Source organism: Panthera tigris, chromosome D1, assembly GCF_018350195.1.
Source record: "Panthera tigris isolate Pti1 chromosome D1, P.tigris_Pti1_mat1.1, whole genome shotgun sequence".
NCBI lineage: Eukaryota > Metazoa > Chordata > Mammalia > Carnivora > Felidae > Panthera > Panthera tigris.
This window is the reverse complement of record NC_056669.1, coordinates 69360249-69372870: the sequence shown is the minus strand read 5'-3', so window position 1 is coordinate 69372870 and position 12622 is coordinate 69360249. Positions and strand designations below refer to the sequence as shown.

Sequence of the window (12622 nt, the reverse complement as noted above, 5' to 3'; positions counted from 1 at the left end):
TATAAACATTGGGGTACAAGTGCCCCTGTGCCTCAGCACTCCTGTATCCCTTGGGTAAATTCCTAGCAGTGCTATTGCTGGGTCATAGGGTATTTCTATTTTTAATTTTTTGAGGAACCACCACACTGTTTTCCAGAGTGACTGCACTAGTTTGCATTCCCACCAACAGTGCAAGAGGGTTCCCGTATCTCCACATCCTCTCCAGCATCTGTTGTTTCCTGAGTTGTTAACTTTAGCCACTCTGACCAGTGTGAGGTGTTATCTCGTTGTGGTTTTGATTTGTATTTACCTGATGAGGAGTGATGTTGAGCATCTTTTCATCTGTCTGTTGGCCATCTGGATGTCTTCTTTGGAAAAGTGTCTATTCATGTCTTCTGCCCATTTCTTCACTGGATTATTTGTTTTTTGGGTGTGGAGTTTGGTGAGTTCTTTATAGATTTTGGATACTAACCCTTTATCCGGAATGTCATTTGCAAATATCTTTTCCCATTCCATCAGTTGCCTTTTAGTTTTGTTGATTGTTTCCTTTGCAGTGGAGCAGGAGGGCCCATGTATATTGCCCCTGCTTGGGCTGATCTCTGAGCAATACCAGGCTAAGACATTAACTGAGAAAGGAAATAGCTATAATATTATGACCCTTTTCCTTTTTGTTTTGGAAAACTGGAGCTGGTGTATTGAATTAAGAACATTCAGAAAATGACCTGCTGCCTGAGGGGGCACAATCCACCCACAGGAGTCAGCACATAGCTCCTCAAGCATTGGAGTTCCAATTTTGGGCAAGTAAAATACCCCAGGGTTGTTTTCACTGAAGAAGCAGGCTTAGTACACTCACAAAAGAAGTAAAATGCTAAGATTTGTTACTTATAAATCCCAGAAATGGGAGTGGATGTGCAATGAGCTAGGGGAAGGGCAGTCCTCTGTGTCAGGTCATGAATGAGCAGGAAATAGAATAGGGTAGCATGCACCTATTACTCACTAATGTGGCTGGGGCAGAGGTCACCAACTTTTCACAGCCTTAATAACTGTGGTTATTTTATTTGTTTATTTCTAAGTGATGATTTATTTATTTATAGTGAGCATGAGTGAGAGAGAGTGGCAGAGAGAAAGGGAAAGAGAGAATCCCAAGCAGGCTTCACACTCAGTGTGGAGCCCGACACAGGGCTTGATCCCACGACCCTGGGATCATGACCTGAGCTGAAACCAAGAGTTGGATGCTCAACCAACTGAGCCACCCAGGCACCCCACTAGGTGGTTATTTTAAAAGGTGCTCTGGGGACGGCAAAATGGGAATTTATGGTGGGAATCCTAAACTCAAGTCCTTATCTAAATGTTCAGACTCAGTGTGAGTAAGGTCATCGTACCGTAAAATGGCTAGGTAGCAACTTAGAAAAACAAAAGTTATTTTTCTCATCACACCTTCCCATGTGGAAAAAGTCCCAAGAGAAAGCTGACAGAAAAGACCAAAGTATCCAGAAGAAAATACCCCTGAAGAAGGAAGTTTGGAGTATTTCCAGAAGTTTTGATAATTTCTGTAGGATACAGACAAAGGAAAATACAGAAAAGCACTGTCTTCCTCAGCAATATGCCTCAGCTGTGTTGGTTGCAAGGAACAGAGAATCATTCAAAAATAACATTTATGGGGTAGCTGGGGTAATGGTACTCACAGGAATAAAAGACAGGGATCTCAGACATGTGGGAAGGTCTGTGGGAACCCCTGGAAGGACAAAAAGCCATGTTGTTGGGCAGCGGACAGTTCTTGTTTGGGCTTCCCGATATTCATCGTTTCAACCTTCTTTGTGGCCCAATTACCTTTTACCCCTATCACCTCTTCCACTTAATTTGATAGAACCATTATGTGGGACTTGGCTTGTGACACAAACTAGGAGGGCAGGCCTTTGACCCAAGCTAAACTAGGGCATTGTATATTCCCCTCCACCCTGGAATGTGAATCTCTAACACAGGGGAAAGCACACTAAAGCTATCAATGATCAAGTTTTACTCTGTCTGTACTACACATTCTGACCAGACCTTTCTTGCTACTGAGACCGCTGTTGTCTCCAGGGATGTCTTGGTTCTCAGGCATGACTCACCCACCTCTAGTCAGTTGGATTCTAATCCCAATGCCTTTTGAATAAATTCTCTTCTGCTAAGGTTGGAGCTGTTTTCTGCAGCTTGCCACAGAAAGATTCACTCATGAGTGGCAGAAGCCATGGTAGGGCTGGGTTCCATAGGGCCAGATGGTCCAAAATAGCTCTAGGGCCTTCAGGAGTAGAAATTCAACAATTATCTGTCTAATGTGACATGACTGACTACTCTCTGCCTATCGGCTACTCTGTGGATCTCTTTCTCTGTCTACTATCCATTGATCTCCTCACTCTTTATCTTTTTTCCAGCTTGCATTTTCAGATTACTCAAAATTTCATTTGTTCTCTTCAACATATTCTTGGCCCACATAGCAGAAGAAAATCTTTCCTCTACCCTCTTATGTTCTGTAGCTGGACCTGAGAGTTAAACTGACATAAGAGGGAGGGAACCACAGGAGACTCTTAAATACAGAGAACAAACTGAGGGGGGATCAGAGGGTGGGGAAGAGGTGAAAATGAGTGATGGGCATTGAGGAGGGATGAGTACTGGGTAAGTTTCATGTAAGCCAATTTGACAATAAATTGTATAAAAAAATAAAAAATAAAAATTTTCTAGAACACCTCAAAAATTAATTAATTAATTAATTAACTGGCATAAGATCAAACAGGAGAGAAGTAAAAAGTTTTCTTTTAATATTTTTACATGCACTTGGAGCCTTTATAGGAAAACCAAAGACCGAAGTAGCGGTTTAGTACCAACAGCTTATATACTTTAAAAAACAAACAAAGAATTATAAATTTGTGAAGTGACAAGACAAAGAAGAGTTTACTCTTTCAGGAGTGGTAGTTTGCAAGGAAGTGACTAGGATATACAGGGAAACTAATAGAAGCTAAGGGTTATTTCAGTAGGTTTGTTTGTACATATCCATCTTGGCATTGACTCCTAGTGTCTGATGGTGACACTCTTCTTCTCTTCCTAGTAGAGTACCTTTCTAAAGAGAAAATTTCTGATCTGCTTTTAGGTGGGAAGGGGGAGATCAGAGAGCCTTTCCTTAATCTGTTGTTTCTCAGCTGCCTTCAGCTCAAAATCATCAGTACACAAAAGTGGCATATTTTGGGTTGGCATGTTCTTATCCTCTCAGAGATCAGAATTTTGAGTGTCTGCTCTCATCTTTAATTTGCTGAATCTCTCTCTCTCTCTCTCTCTCTCTCTTTTTAAAATGTTTATTTATTTATTTATTTAGTTAGTTAGTTAGTTTGAGAGAGAGGGGTGTGCAGGGGAGGGGCATAGAGAGACAGAGAGGGAGACACAGATTCCGAAGCAGGTTCCAGGATCTGAGCTGTCAGCACAGAGCCCGACATGGGGCTCAAACTCACAAACCGTGAGATCATGACCTGAACCAAAGTAGGACACTCAACCGACTGAGCCACACAGGTGCCTCAACTTGCTGAATCTTTCAAATATTCTGCCATTAAACTCCTGTGACTATGAATCTGTTTGCCACAGCTCATTACCTAATAATCTAGAGTGCCACATGGACCCAGGACCAGGGTGAAGCAAGCAAAGTGCCCAGGGTGTAAAATTTGAGAAGGTTTTCAACTCTATGTACCAACCATGCACTTGCACAACCCTGAGAGGGAGCACCTGAAATGTTGCATCCTGGGTGCCTTGCTTGCTTTACCCTAGTGCTGGCCCTGCCCTTCCTTGGTACAGTGTTTAGAAGCTGTGAGTTATCCTACCCCCCAGGTAAGGGCAGCCCAATTCTTTGTTAGAGTATGCTTGAACAAATTTCTCCTCCCTAGGCTTCCATTCGTCAATTTCCATTCGTCCGCTTCCAAAAGCAAGCTGTGTTTCCATCCTGGATGGCAGGAAGTGCTTGCAATATATAAAGTAAAAATTTAACTGCACTCATTTTTTTATAAGATTCAATCTTCAGTAAGCAAACCCTTACTTCAGGTAAGGTAAAGCATTTCATGCCATTTCACTGCACAGGACATGAGCCAGCCTATGTGTTGGTGGTTTTTCAATTAGGGGCACGACTGGCCTCAGTTAGCAGAGAATATGGGGAGAAGTGGTCACATGATACAAAACAGGGTTACTCGATCCATATGGGCCATTGATAGGGCTGGGAACATGGCACATATGTTAAATGCTCTCTCTTGTATCCAACATCGTTACATGTAAGTCACAGCCACAACAAGGAGCTTGGTGGAACAGACACAGAGAATGACACAGTGTGCTAAGAGTTGTTGTAAAACCTCTTCCTGTCCCTCCATAAACAGTAGTACAGGCAGCAACCCAAGTTCCTCACTGGGGTTTCTCCTTCTCCAGGGTAGCACCGTGTGTGTGCCATAGGCTGTACTGCAGGAGGAGTGAGTGTCCAAAGAGCAGAACAGAGCAGGTGAAACAGGGAGTTCACTAAATCGTGAGGGAGTGTAGAGGTGTTTGGTCATTTGGCAGGAGTGAGGTGACTGGTTCTCCAGCGCTAGCAGTATAGCCCTTCATCTGGTCCTTTGAGTTTCCTTTGTGCCTGCAAAGAAGAAAGGGGGACAAGCTGTTCTATGGACGCATCTGGCTTAGAACCAGGTTTAGCAGGACTTTATTTTACAATTTATTTTACTTTGTTTTGTTTTTAAGCTTGAACAGATGACAACGGACAAGAGCCAGAGGATGGACTTTGCAATCCTTTCCTTTTACCTCCACCTCCAGGAAGATTTTTCGTTTGTGGGGTTTGTTTTCTCTATTTCAATCCTTGTCTAATTATTATATGTCTGAAGTACCCTTCTCTGAAATAGTGGCTTCCTAATCTGGCTTCAACTCCGTTTTTGAGAAACAAATTTCACTTTTTAGAAAGACCTTTAGAAACTTTCTAATTTTATCTTGAGAGTAGGGTGGAGGGAGCTTGTGCCTTATATTGCCATAGATATTGTGAGGACTTGTGAAGACTACTAAATCTGGGGATTTTACTAAAATCTGGGGATCTCCTCTCCAGCTCACTTTACTTCATAGTATAGAACTTGGTAAGCCTGATACTTCTGCTCAAAACATAAGTTGAAAACCAGATCCACAAGTCAAATTTTATCACATTGCTTATATTTAAGACTTGGATTCTGATGGGAGCATGGAATGAGAAAACCCACCATTCATTGAATATAAACTGTGTTCTAGGCACTAACACGTGTTACCCAATCCACACAAAGCTCATTGTAGTAAATAGGATTGTTTCTATAGATGAGAAAAAAAATGAAATTCAGAGAAGTTGAGTAACTTATTTCCTAAACCTGAGGTCACCCAATGGGTAGGAGGCAAAGTAAAATTCAAATTCTGATCCATTTTGCTCTTAACTGTATTTTTCTTTTGCATCCCTTCAGATGATGACTAGAATATAGTTGTACATTGCTTATAAAAATTTTTTTGCCCTTATGTTCATACTCTTTTTGTTAAATGCTTGAAGAACTCCAGTTATATGTTAAAGCCTCTTTGTATTTCTGCCATTTCACAAATATTTGTGCCTTTCTTTCCTTAAGAAATTACTTTCTTGGGATGTAGTCTATATATATACAATGTAGTATTACTCAGCAATCAAAAAGAATGAAATATTTCCATTTGCAACTATGTGGATGGAGCTAGAGGGTATTATTCTAAGTGAAATTAACCAGTCAGAGAAAGACAAATATCATATGACTTCACTCATATGAGGAATTTAAGATACAAAACAGATGAACATAAGGGAAGGGAAGCAAAAACAATATAGAAACAAGGAGAGGGACAAAGCATAAGAGACTCTTAAATACGGAGAACAAACTGAGGGTTGCTGGAGGGGTTGTGGGTGGGGGTATGGGCTAAATGGGTAAGGGACGTTGGGAGGACACTTGTTGGGATGAACACTGAGTGTTATACATAGGGGATGAATCACTGGAATCTACTCCTGAAATCATTATAGCACTAAATGCTAACTTGGATGTAAATTAAAAAATAAATACATTTTTAAAAAAAATTTTTAATGACTTTCTTTGATGATACCACTATGCCATTTTTTGACATGTTAAAAATTTAAGTGGGAGATTTAACTCAATTTCTCCAGCACTACAATGCCTTTGGTTAAACATCCTACTACAAAAATTTCTATCTGGTTATCTTCCAGGGTAACACATATAGAGTTGGGGTTCCCTTGTCGATTCTTCTTTTTCACCATTTATTGGAGTCCACCAAGGCTTAATGCTCAGCCCTCTTTTCTATTTACCTTCTTTCCCCAGATTATCTCAGACAGTCTCATTATTTTAAATGGCATTTATATGTCGATGACCCCCCAAATTCTTATCTCTAGTCCTCACCTCAACCCCACTCACAAGTCAATAACTTTTCCAACCCTTTCTTTGTAACTCCACTTGGAGAGTATAAACTTTAGTTTTGAATACTGTCTTTCTTTCCCAAACCTGCTTCCCATGTATCTTATAAATGGAAACTCCATTCTGTCAGTTGCTCAGACCAAAATAACCTGTATTAGTTTCCTATTGCTGCTTAACAAATTACCACAAACTTAGTGGCTTAAAACAACAATTTATTCTCTTATAGTTCTGGAAGTCAAAATTCTAAAATCAATGTGCTCCTTCTGGAGGTTTCTTGTATTCTTGTATTTGTTAGCCTCTAGAAGCAGCCTACATTTCTTGCCTCCTGGTCCATTTCTTGCAACACACTAACACCTTGCTTCCACTGTCATATTTCCTCCTACTCCTCCTCCTACTTTCTGATCTCCTGCCTCCTCTTTATAAGGATCTCGTGATTCTATCAGACCCACTCAGATCATACAAAGTAATCTCCCCATTTCAAACTCTCCAATCACATCTGCTGAGTTCCTTTTGCAATATAAGGTAACATTTACTGGCTCCTGGAGGACTACTATTCAGCTGACTACAATCTTTTCCTCACATTGTTCACAGAAATAATTTTTTATGGATTACAGACCCATGTGTTTAAAAAAAACAACACACATTATCATTCAAATAGTAAAAGAAAATTTAAGGGAATATATTTATAACCCTTTAAATAGAAAGTCTTTAAATGAGTTTCCAAAATCAGAGTGAATCAGTGAAAAGAGCAAAGTACAAAAATCCAAAATTCTGTCCCTCCACAAAAGCAGTAAGTAAAGTAGCAAAAACTATCAAAACCAACTTTTTCAGAACTCCAGAAACTAATTAAAAGTTTACAGCAACCAGGAAAACGATTAATTAAGGCTAAATAAATAAATAAATGAATAAAACAGCCAAATCTTAGTAAGAGAGCTCTGTGGAATTTTAACTTACTTCCTCCCCATCCTTCATTCCCTACTGCCTGGTTTAGCAACACCCTTCAAGACAACAGCTTCCATTTTGGATATAGGTTTCTAGTACTAGAGGGAGCAAAACAAACTTCATTCTCAAAGAACTGTGGTGGTTTATTTTGATTTGTCTGATGGTTCCCTGAAAGACCAAACCAAAAGACTTGCCTTAGTTTCACTTAACTTAGCTCTCTCCAAAGTCTGAAGCAGCTACCTGGGGGAGTGCTTATCAAACATATTGAAAAGCAAATGTATTCGTTGCTAATGCCTGGGGTAAAAGATAACAACTGGGGCAAGCAATAGAAAAAATATAAAAGCTTGCAATGAAAGTATGAGAAATGAGATGTTTTGGAGAATAAGACCTTTGGAAAGCTTCCACATATTCCTAAGGCTCTAAAAGGCTGGGTGCATATCCAAGGCTAGTGTATTCTCAGAAAAGACCTGAGAAGACACTGAACTTCCACCTCTAGCTGGCCTTCAGGTTCTGCTCAAGCAGTAAGGAAGGCTCAAGAAGAGTTGTTGACGGAGTATTGAAGATGTGTCACAACATGTACAAAGAGACTCTTGGCAAATTGGAAGGTTTTCTGTTATCACTGTTCCAGGCATTAAAGAAATCTCTGTCAAATCATTAGCTGACCACTAAACTAATGGAAAAGATACTACAGTGCCCCTAAACAACAACAACAAGAGTTTACAAAACTAGTTGAGAAAACTCAATAAACAAACAACTACAACAAATCCTAGGGAGGGAAGAATGTAATTTCTGGAGTTCTTGCACTGTAATGTTCAAAATGTTCTTTGTACAAGGAAGTAAAGGAAACCAGGAGAATAAAGTTTCATCAAATAGATAATATCAATGAAGAGATACAAAATTTAAAAAAGAAACCAAATAGAAAGTCTAGATTTGAAAAATGCAATAATTGAAATTAAAAATATATACTTAAGGGGTTCAACAGTATATTTAAACAGCCAGAAGAAAGAAGCTGTGAACTTGAGGTCATTTGAGATTACCCACTCTGAGGAGCACAAAGAAAGAATGAAGAAAAATGATTAGTCTCAGAGACTTGTGAGTATACCAACATACATCTAACGGGAATCTCAAAAGAAAAGAAGAGAAAGAAACAGAAAGAATGTTTGAAGAAATAATGGATATAACCTCCCAGATTTTATAGAAGATATGAGTCTTCATATCCAAGAAGCTCAATGAACTTCAAGTAGGATAAACTCAAAGAGATATGCATTAAGACACATTATAATCAAATTGTCAAAAACCAAAAACAGCGGGAATCATGAAAACAGCAAAAAAAGTGACTTGTCATGAACAAGAGATCATGCTCCAGCAATGAACAATCTGAAAATGAAATTAATAAAACAATTCTATTCATAATATTAAAAATAATCAAATACTTAGGAATAAACTTAACTGAGAAAGTGCAAGACTCATATACTGAAAATGATAAAATACTACTGAAAGAAATTAAAGGAAACCTGAATAAATGGAAAGGATTCTGTGTTCATGGATTAAAACTTAATATTGTTAAGATTTAATGCCCAAATTTACAGATTCAATGCCATTCGTATCAAGATTTACAGATTCAATGCAAAATTTACAGATTCAATGCCATTCGTATCAAGATTTCAACTGCCTGTTTTCAGAAACGGAAAAGATGATTCTAAAACTCATATGGAATAACAAGGGACCCAGAAGAGACAATACAATCCTGGAAAAGAACAAAGTTGGAAGATTTATAATTTATAATTACAAGTTTATAAATTATAAATTATGTTAATAAGATTAACAGCTAATTTCTTATCAGAAACTATGCATAGAGGCCAGAGTGTAGGATTACATATTAAAAATGTTAAAAGAAAACAAATTAGCAACTAAGAATTCTACATCTGGCAAAATAATCCTTTATAAATGAAGGAGAGATGTTTATTGAAGCATTATTTAAAATAGTCAAGATGTGGAAGAAATCTAAATATCCATTAACAGATGAATGGATAAGATAAATACATTACATACATACAATGGAATATTATTCAGTCTTTAAAAAGAAGGAGATTCTGTTACATACTACAATATGGATGGAAATTGAAGACATTATGTAAACTACAATAAGCTAAGCACAAAAGGACAAATACTGCATGATTCCACTTATACATAATATTTAATCAAACTAATTGAAACAACGTGGAGTAGTGGTTGCCAGGGGCTGGGGGAAGCAGAAAATGAGGAGTTGGTGTTCAGTGAGTACAGAGTTTTAGTCATGCAAGATGAAACAGTTCTAGAGTGTCGTGCAACAATATGCATATGGTTAACAATATCATAATGTTCACTTAAAAGTTGTTAAGTTGGTAAATTTATGTTATATGTTTTTTAACCACACACACACAAAAACCTACCAAAAAGAAAAAAAGAAGAAGAAATTAAGACTTTCCCAGATAAAAACTAAGAGATCATTTCAAGTAGAACATCCCTCACAAGAAATGATAAAAGGAGTCCTTCCTGCTGAAATAAAAGGACACTAGACAGTAACTCAAATCCATACAAAGACATAAAGAACACTGATAAAGGTAACTACATAGCTAAATATAAAAGTCCATCTTAATGTATTTTTTATTATAACTTCTCTTTTTAATCTATTTGATTTAAAAGGCAACTACATAAAACAGTGATTATAAATCTATGTTGATGGGTACAAATGTATAAACATGTAATTTGAGATAGTACTATGAGAGGTGGAGGAGTAGCTATATAGAAACAGCTTTCACATAATATTGAAACTAAGTGTTATTATCTTGAACTATTTTGTTATAAATTAAGATGCTAATTGTAATCTCCAGGGCAACGACTAAGAAAATAACTTAAACTAACTTAAAAAAATTAAGTGTCCAACTCTTAATTTTGGCTCAAATCATGATCTCATGGTTCATAATAAACTGTTAAAAAAAAGACATATAGGTAACAAATAGACAAATCACAAAAGACTATCAGTTATTACATTAAATATAAATGGATTAAACTCCTTTAAGGCAGAGATTGCAGAATGGATAAAAAAACTTAATCTAACCATGTGCTGTCTACAAGAGACACCTTAAATCTAAGTCACAAATAGATTGAGAATGAAAGAATGGAAAAAGATATTTCAGGAACCTAAAGAGAACAAACAATAACCAAAAGAGAACTGGAATGGATATTCTAATATCAGATAAAATAGACTTTAAGACAAAAGTCATTACATAAGACAAAGAGGAACATCACATAATGATAAAATAGTTAATTTATCAAGATACAACAATTACAAATATGTGCACAACTAACAGAGCCCTAAAATGTATGAAGCAAAAACAGAATTGAAGGGAGAAATAATGATAATAATAATTATTATAATAATAATAATCAGAGACTTCAAACCCTCACTTTCTTCTTTTTTAAGCTTATTTATTTATTTGGAGAAAGAGGGAGAGAAAGTGAGCAGGAGAGGGTCAGAGGGAGATGAGACACAGAATCCCAAGCAGGCTCTGCACTGTCAGTGCAAAACCAAACACAGGGTTCCCTCTCACAAACATGAGATCATGACCTGAGCCAGAATCAAGAGTCCCACACTTAACCAACTAACCCACCCAGGTGCCCCCAAACCTCCCTTTCTATAATTAATTAGAACAACTAGACATAAGATAAACAAGGAAATAAGACATGAATAAAACTATAAAACAGCTACACCTAACAGACATATATAGAACACTTCAGCCAACAATGGCAAAACACACATTCTTTTCTCTTTTCTTTCCTTTTTTTTTTTTTTTTTTTTTTTTTTGAGAGAGAGAGGGTGCAGGTAAGCAAAGGACAGAGAGAGGAAAAAGAGAGGGGAGAGAGGGGAAAAAAAGGGGGCTCACCCAAAGCAGGGCTTGAGCTTACCCAGGGCAATGTGGGACTTGACCTCACGAACCATGACCTGAGCTGAAGTCCAATGCTTTAACCAACTGAGCCACCCAGGCACCCCCTTTGTTTTTTATTTAAATTCCAGTTAATTAACATACAGTGAAATATTATTTTCAGATACGCAATATAGTCATTTCACACTTCCATAAAACTCCTGGTGCTCCTCACAACAAGTGCACTGCTTAATCTCCATCACCTATTTAACCCATCCCCCACTCACCTCCCTTCTAGTAACCACGAGAACACACGCTATTTTCAAGTGTGTATGGAACATTCTTTGGTGTAGGACATATGTTAGACCATTAAACAAAGCTTGATAAGGTTAAAAGTATTGAACTCATACAAAATATCTTCACTGACAATGATGGAGTGGAAGTAGAAATCAATAAAAGAAGAAAATCTGGGATATTCACAAATATGTAGAAATTAAACAGCACACTCTTAAACAACTAATGGGTCAAAGAAAAGTCACAAGGGAAATTAGAAAATATTTTGAGATGAATTAAAACAAAAACAGCATGCTAAAACTTATGAGATGCACAAAAGCATGTTCTGAGGGAAACTTATAGTTGTAAATATTTATGTTAAAAAACAAGGAAGATCTCAAATCAACAACATTCTGCCTTAAGGAACTGGGCAGGGGAGGGAAGCAAACTAAACTTAAAGCAAGGAGGAAAGGAGGAAGCAAAGAAGGAAGGAGACAAATAAGATTAGAATAGACATAAATAAGATAGAGAATAGAAAGAAATAGAATCAGTGACACCAAAAGCTGGTCCTTTGAGAATATCAAGAAAATTGGTAATTAGAATGACCAAGCAAAAAAGAGAGAAGACTGAAATTAATAAAATCAAGATGAAATGGGGACTTTACTTTCAATCTTACATAAACAAAAGGGCTTGTGACAATATTGTGAGCAACTGTTCACCAATAAATTAGATAACCTAGATGAAATGGACAAATTTCTAGAAATACACAAACTACTAAAACTGAATAAAGACAGAAATTGAATAGACCTATAGGAAGGAAAGAAATTGAATCAATTACCTAAAAACTTCCAGCAAAGAAAAGTCCAGAACCAGATGGCTTCACTGGCTAATTTTATTAAATATTTAAAGAAGAATTAACACCAATCCTTCTCAAACTCTCCCCTCAAAATGGAAGAGGAGATAAAACTTTCTAACTCATTCCACAAGGCTGGTATTACCTTGATAGCAAAGCCACACAAAGAAATCACAATAAAAGAAAACACAGACCAGTGTCTCTTATGAATACAG

The 12622-nt window shown here is 37.3% G+C and overlaps 1 protein-coding gene across 1 annotated transcript in view; it reads left to right on the top strand.

Moving 5' to 3' along the window:
* Window positions 1–12622, top strand: part of LOC122231493 (nascent polypeptide-associated complex subunit alpha, muscle-specific form-like) — a 120133-nt gene that overhangs the window by 27095 nt on the left and 80416 nt on the right. Inside the window, exon 3 of the mRNA XM_042959614.1 lies at window positions 4723–4814. Coding sequence (XP_042815548.1) covers window positions 4723–4814 — 92 coding nt within the window. The remainder of the gene's footprint in view (window positions 1–4722; window positions 4815–12622) is intronic.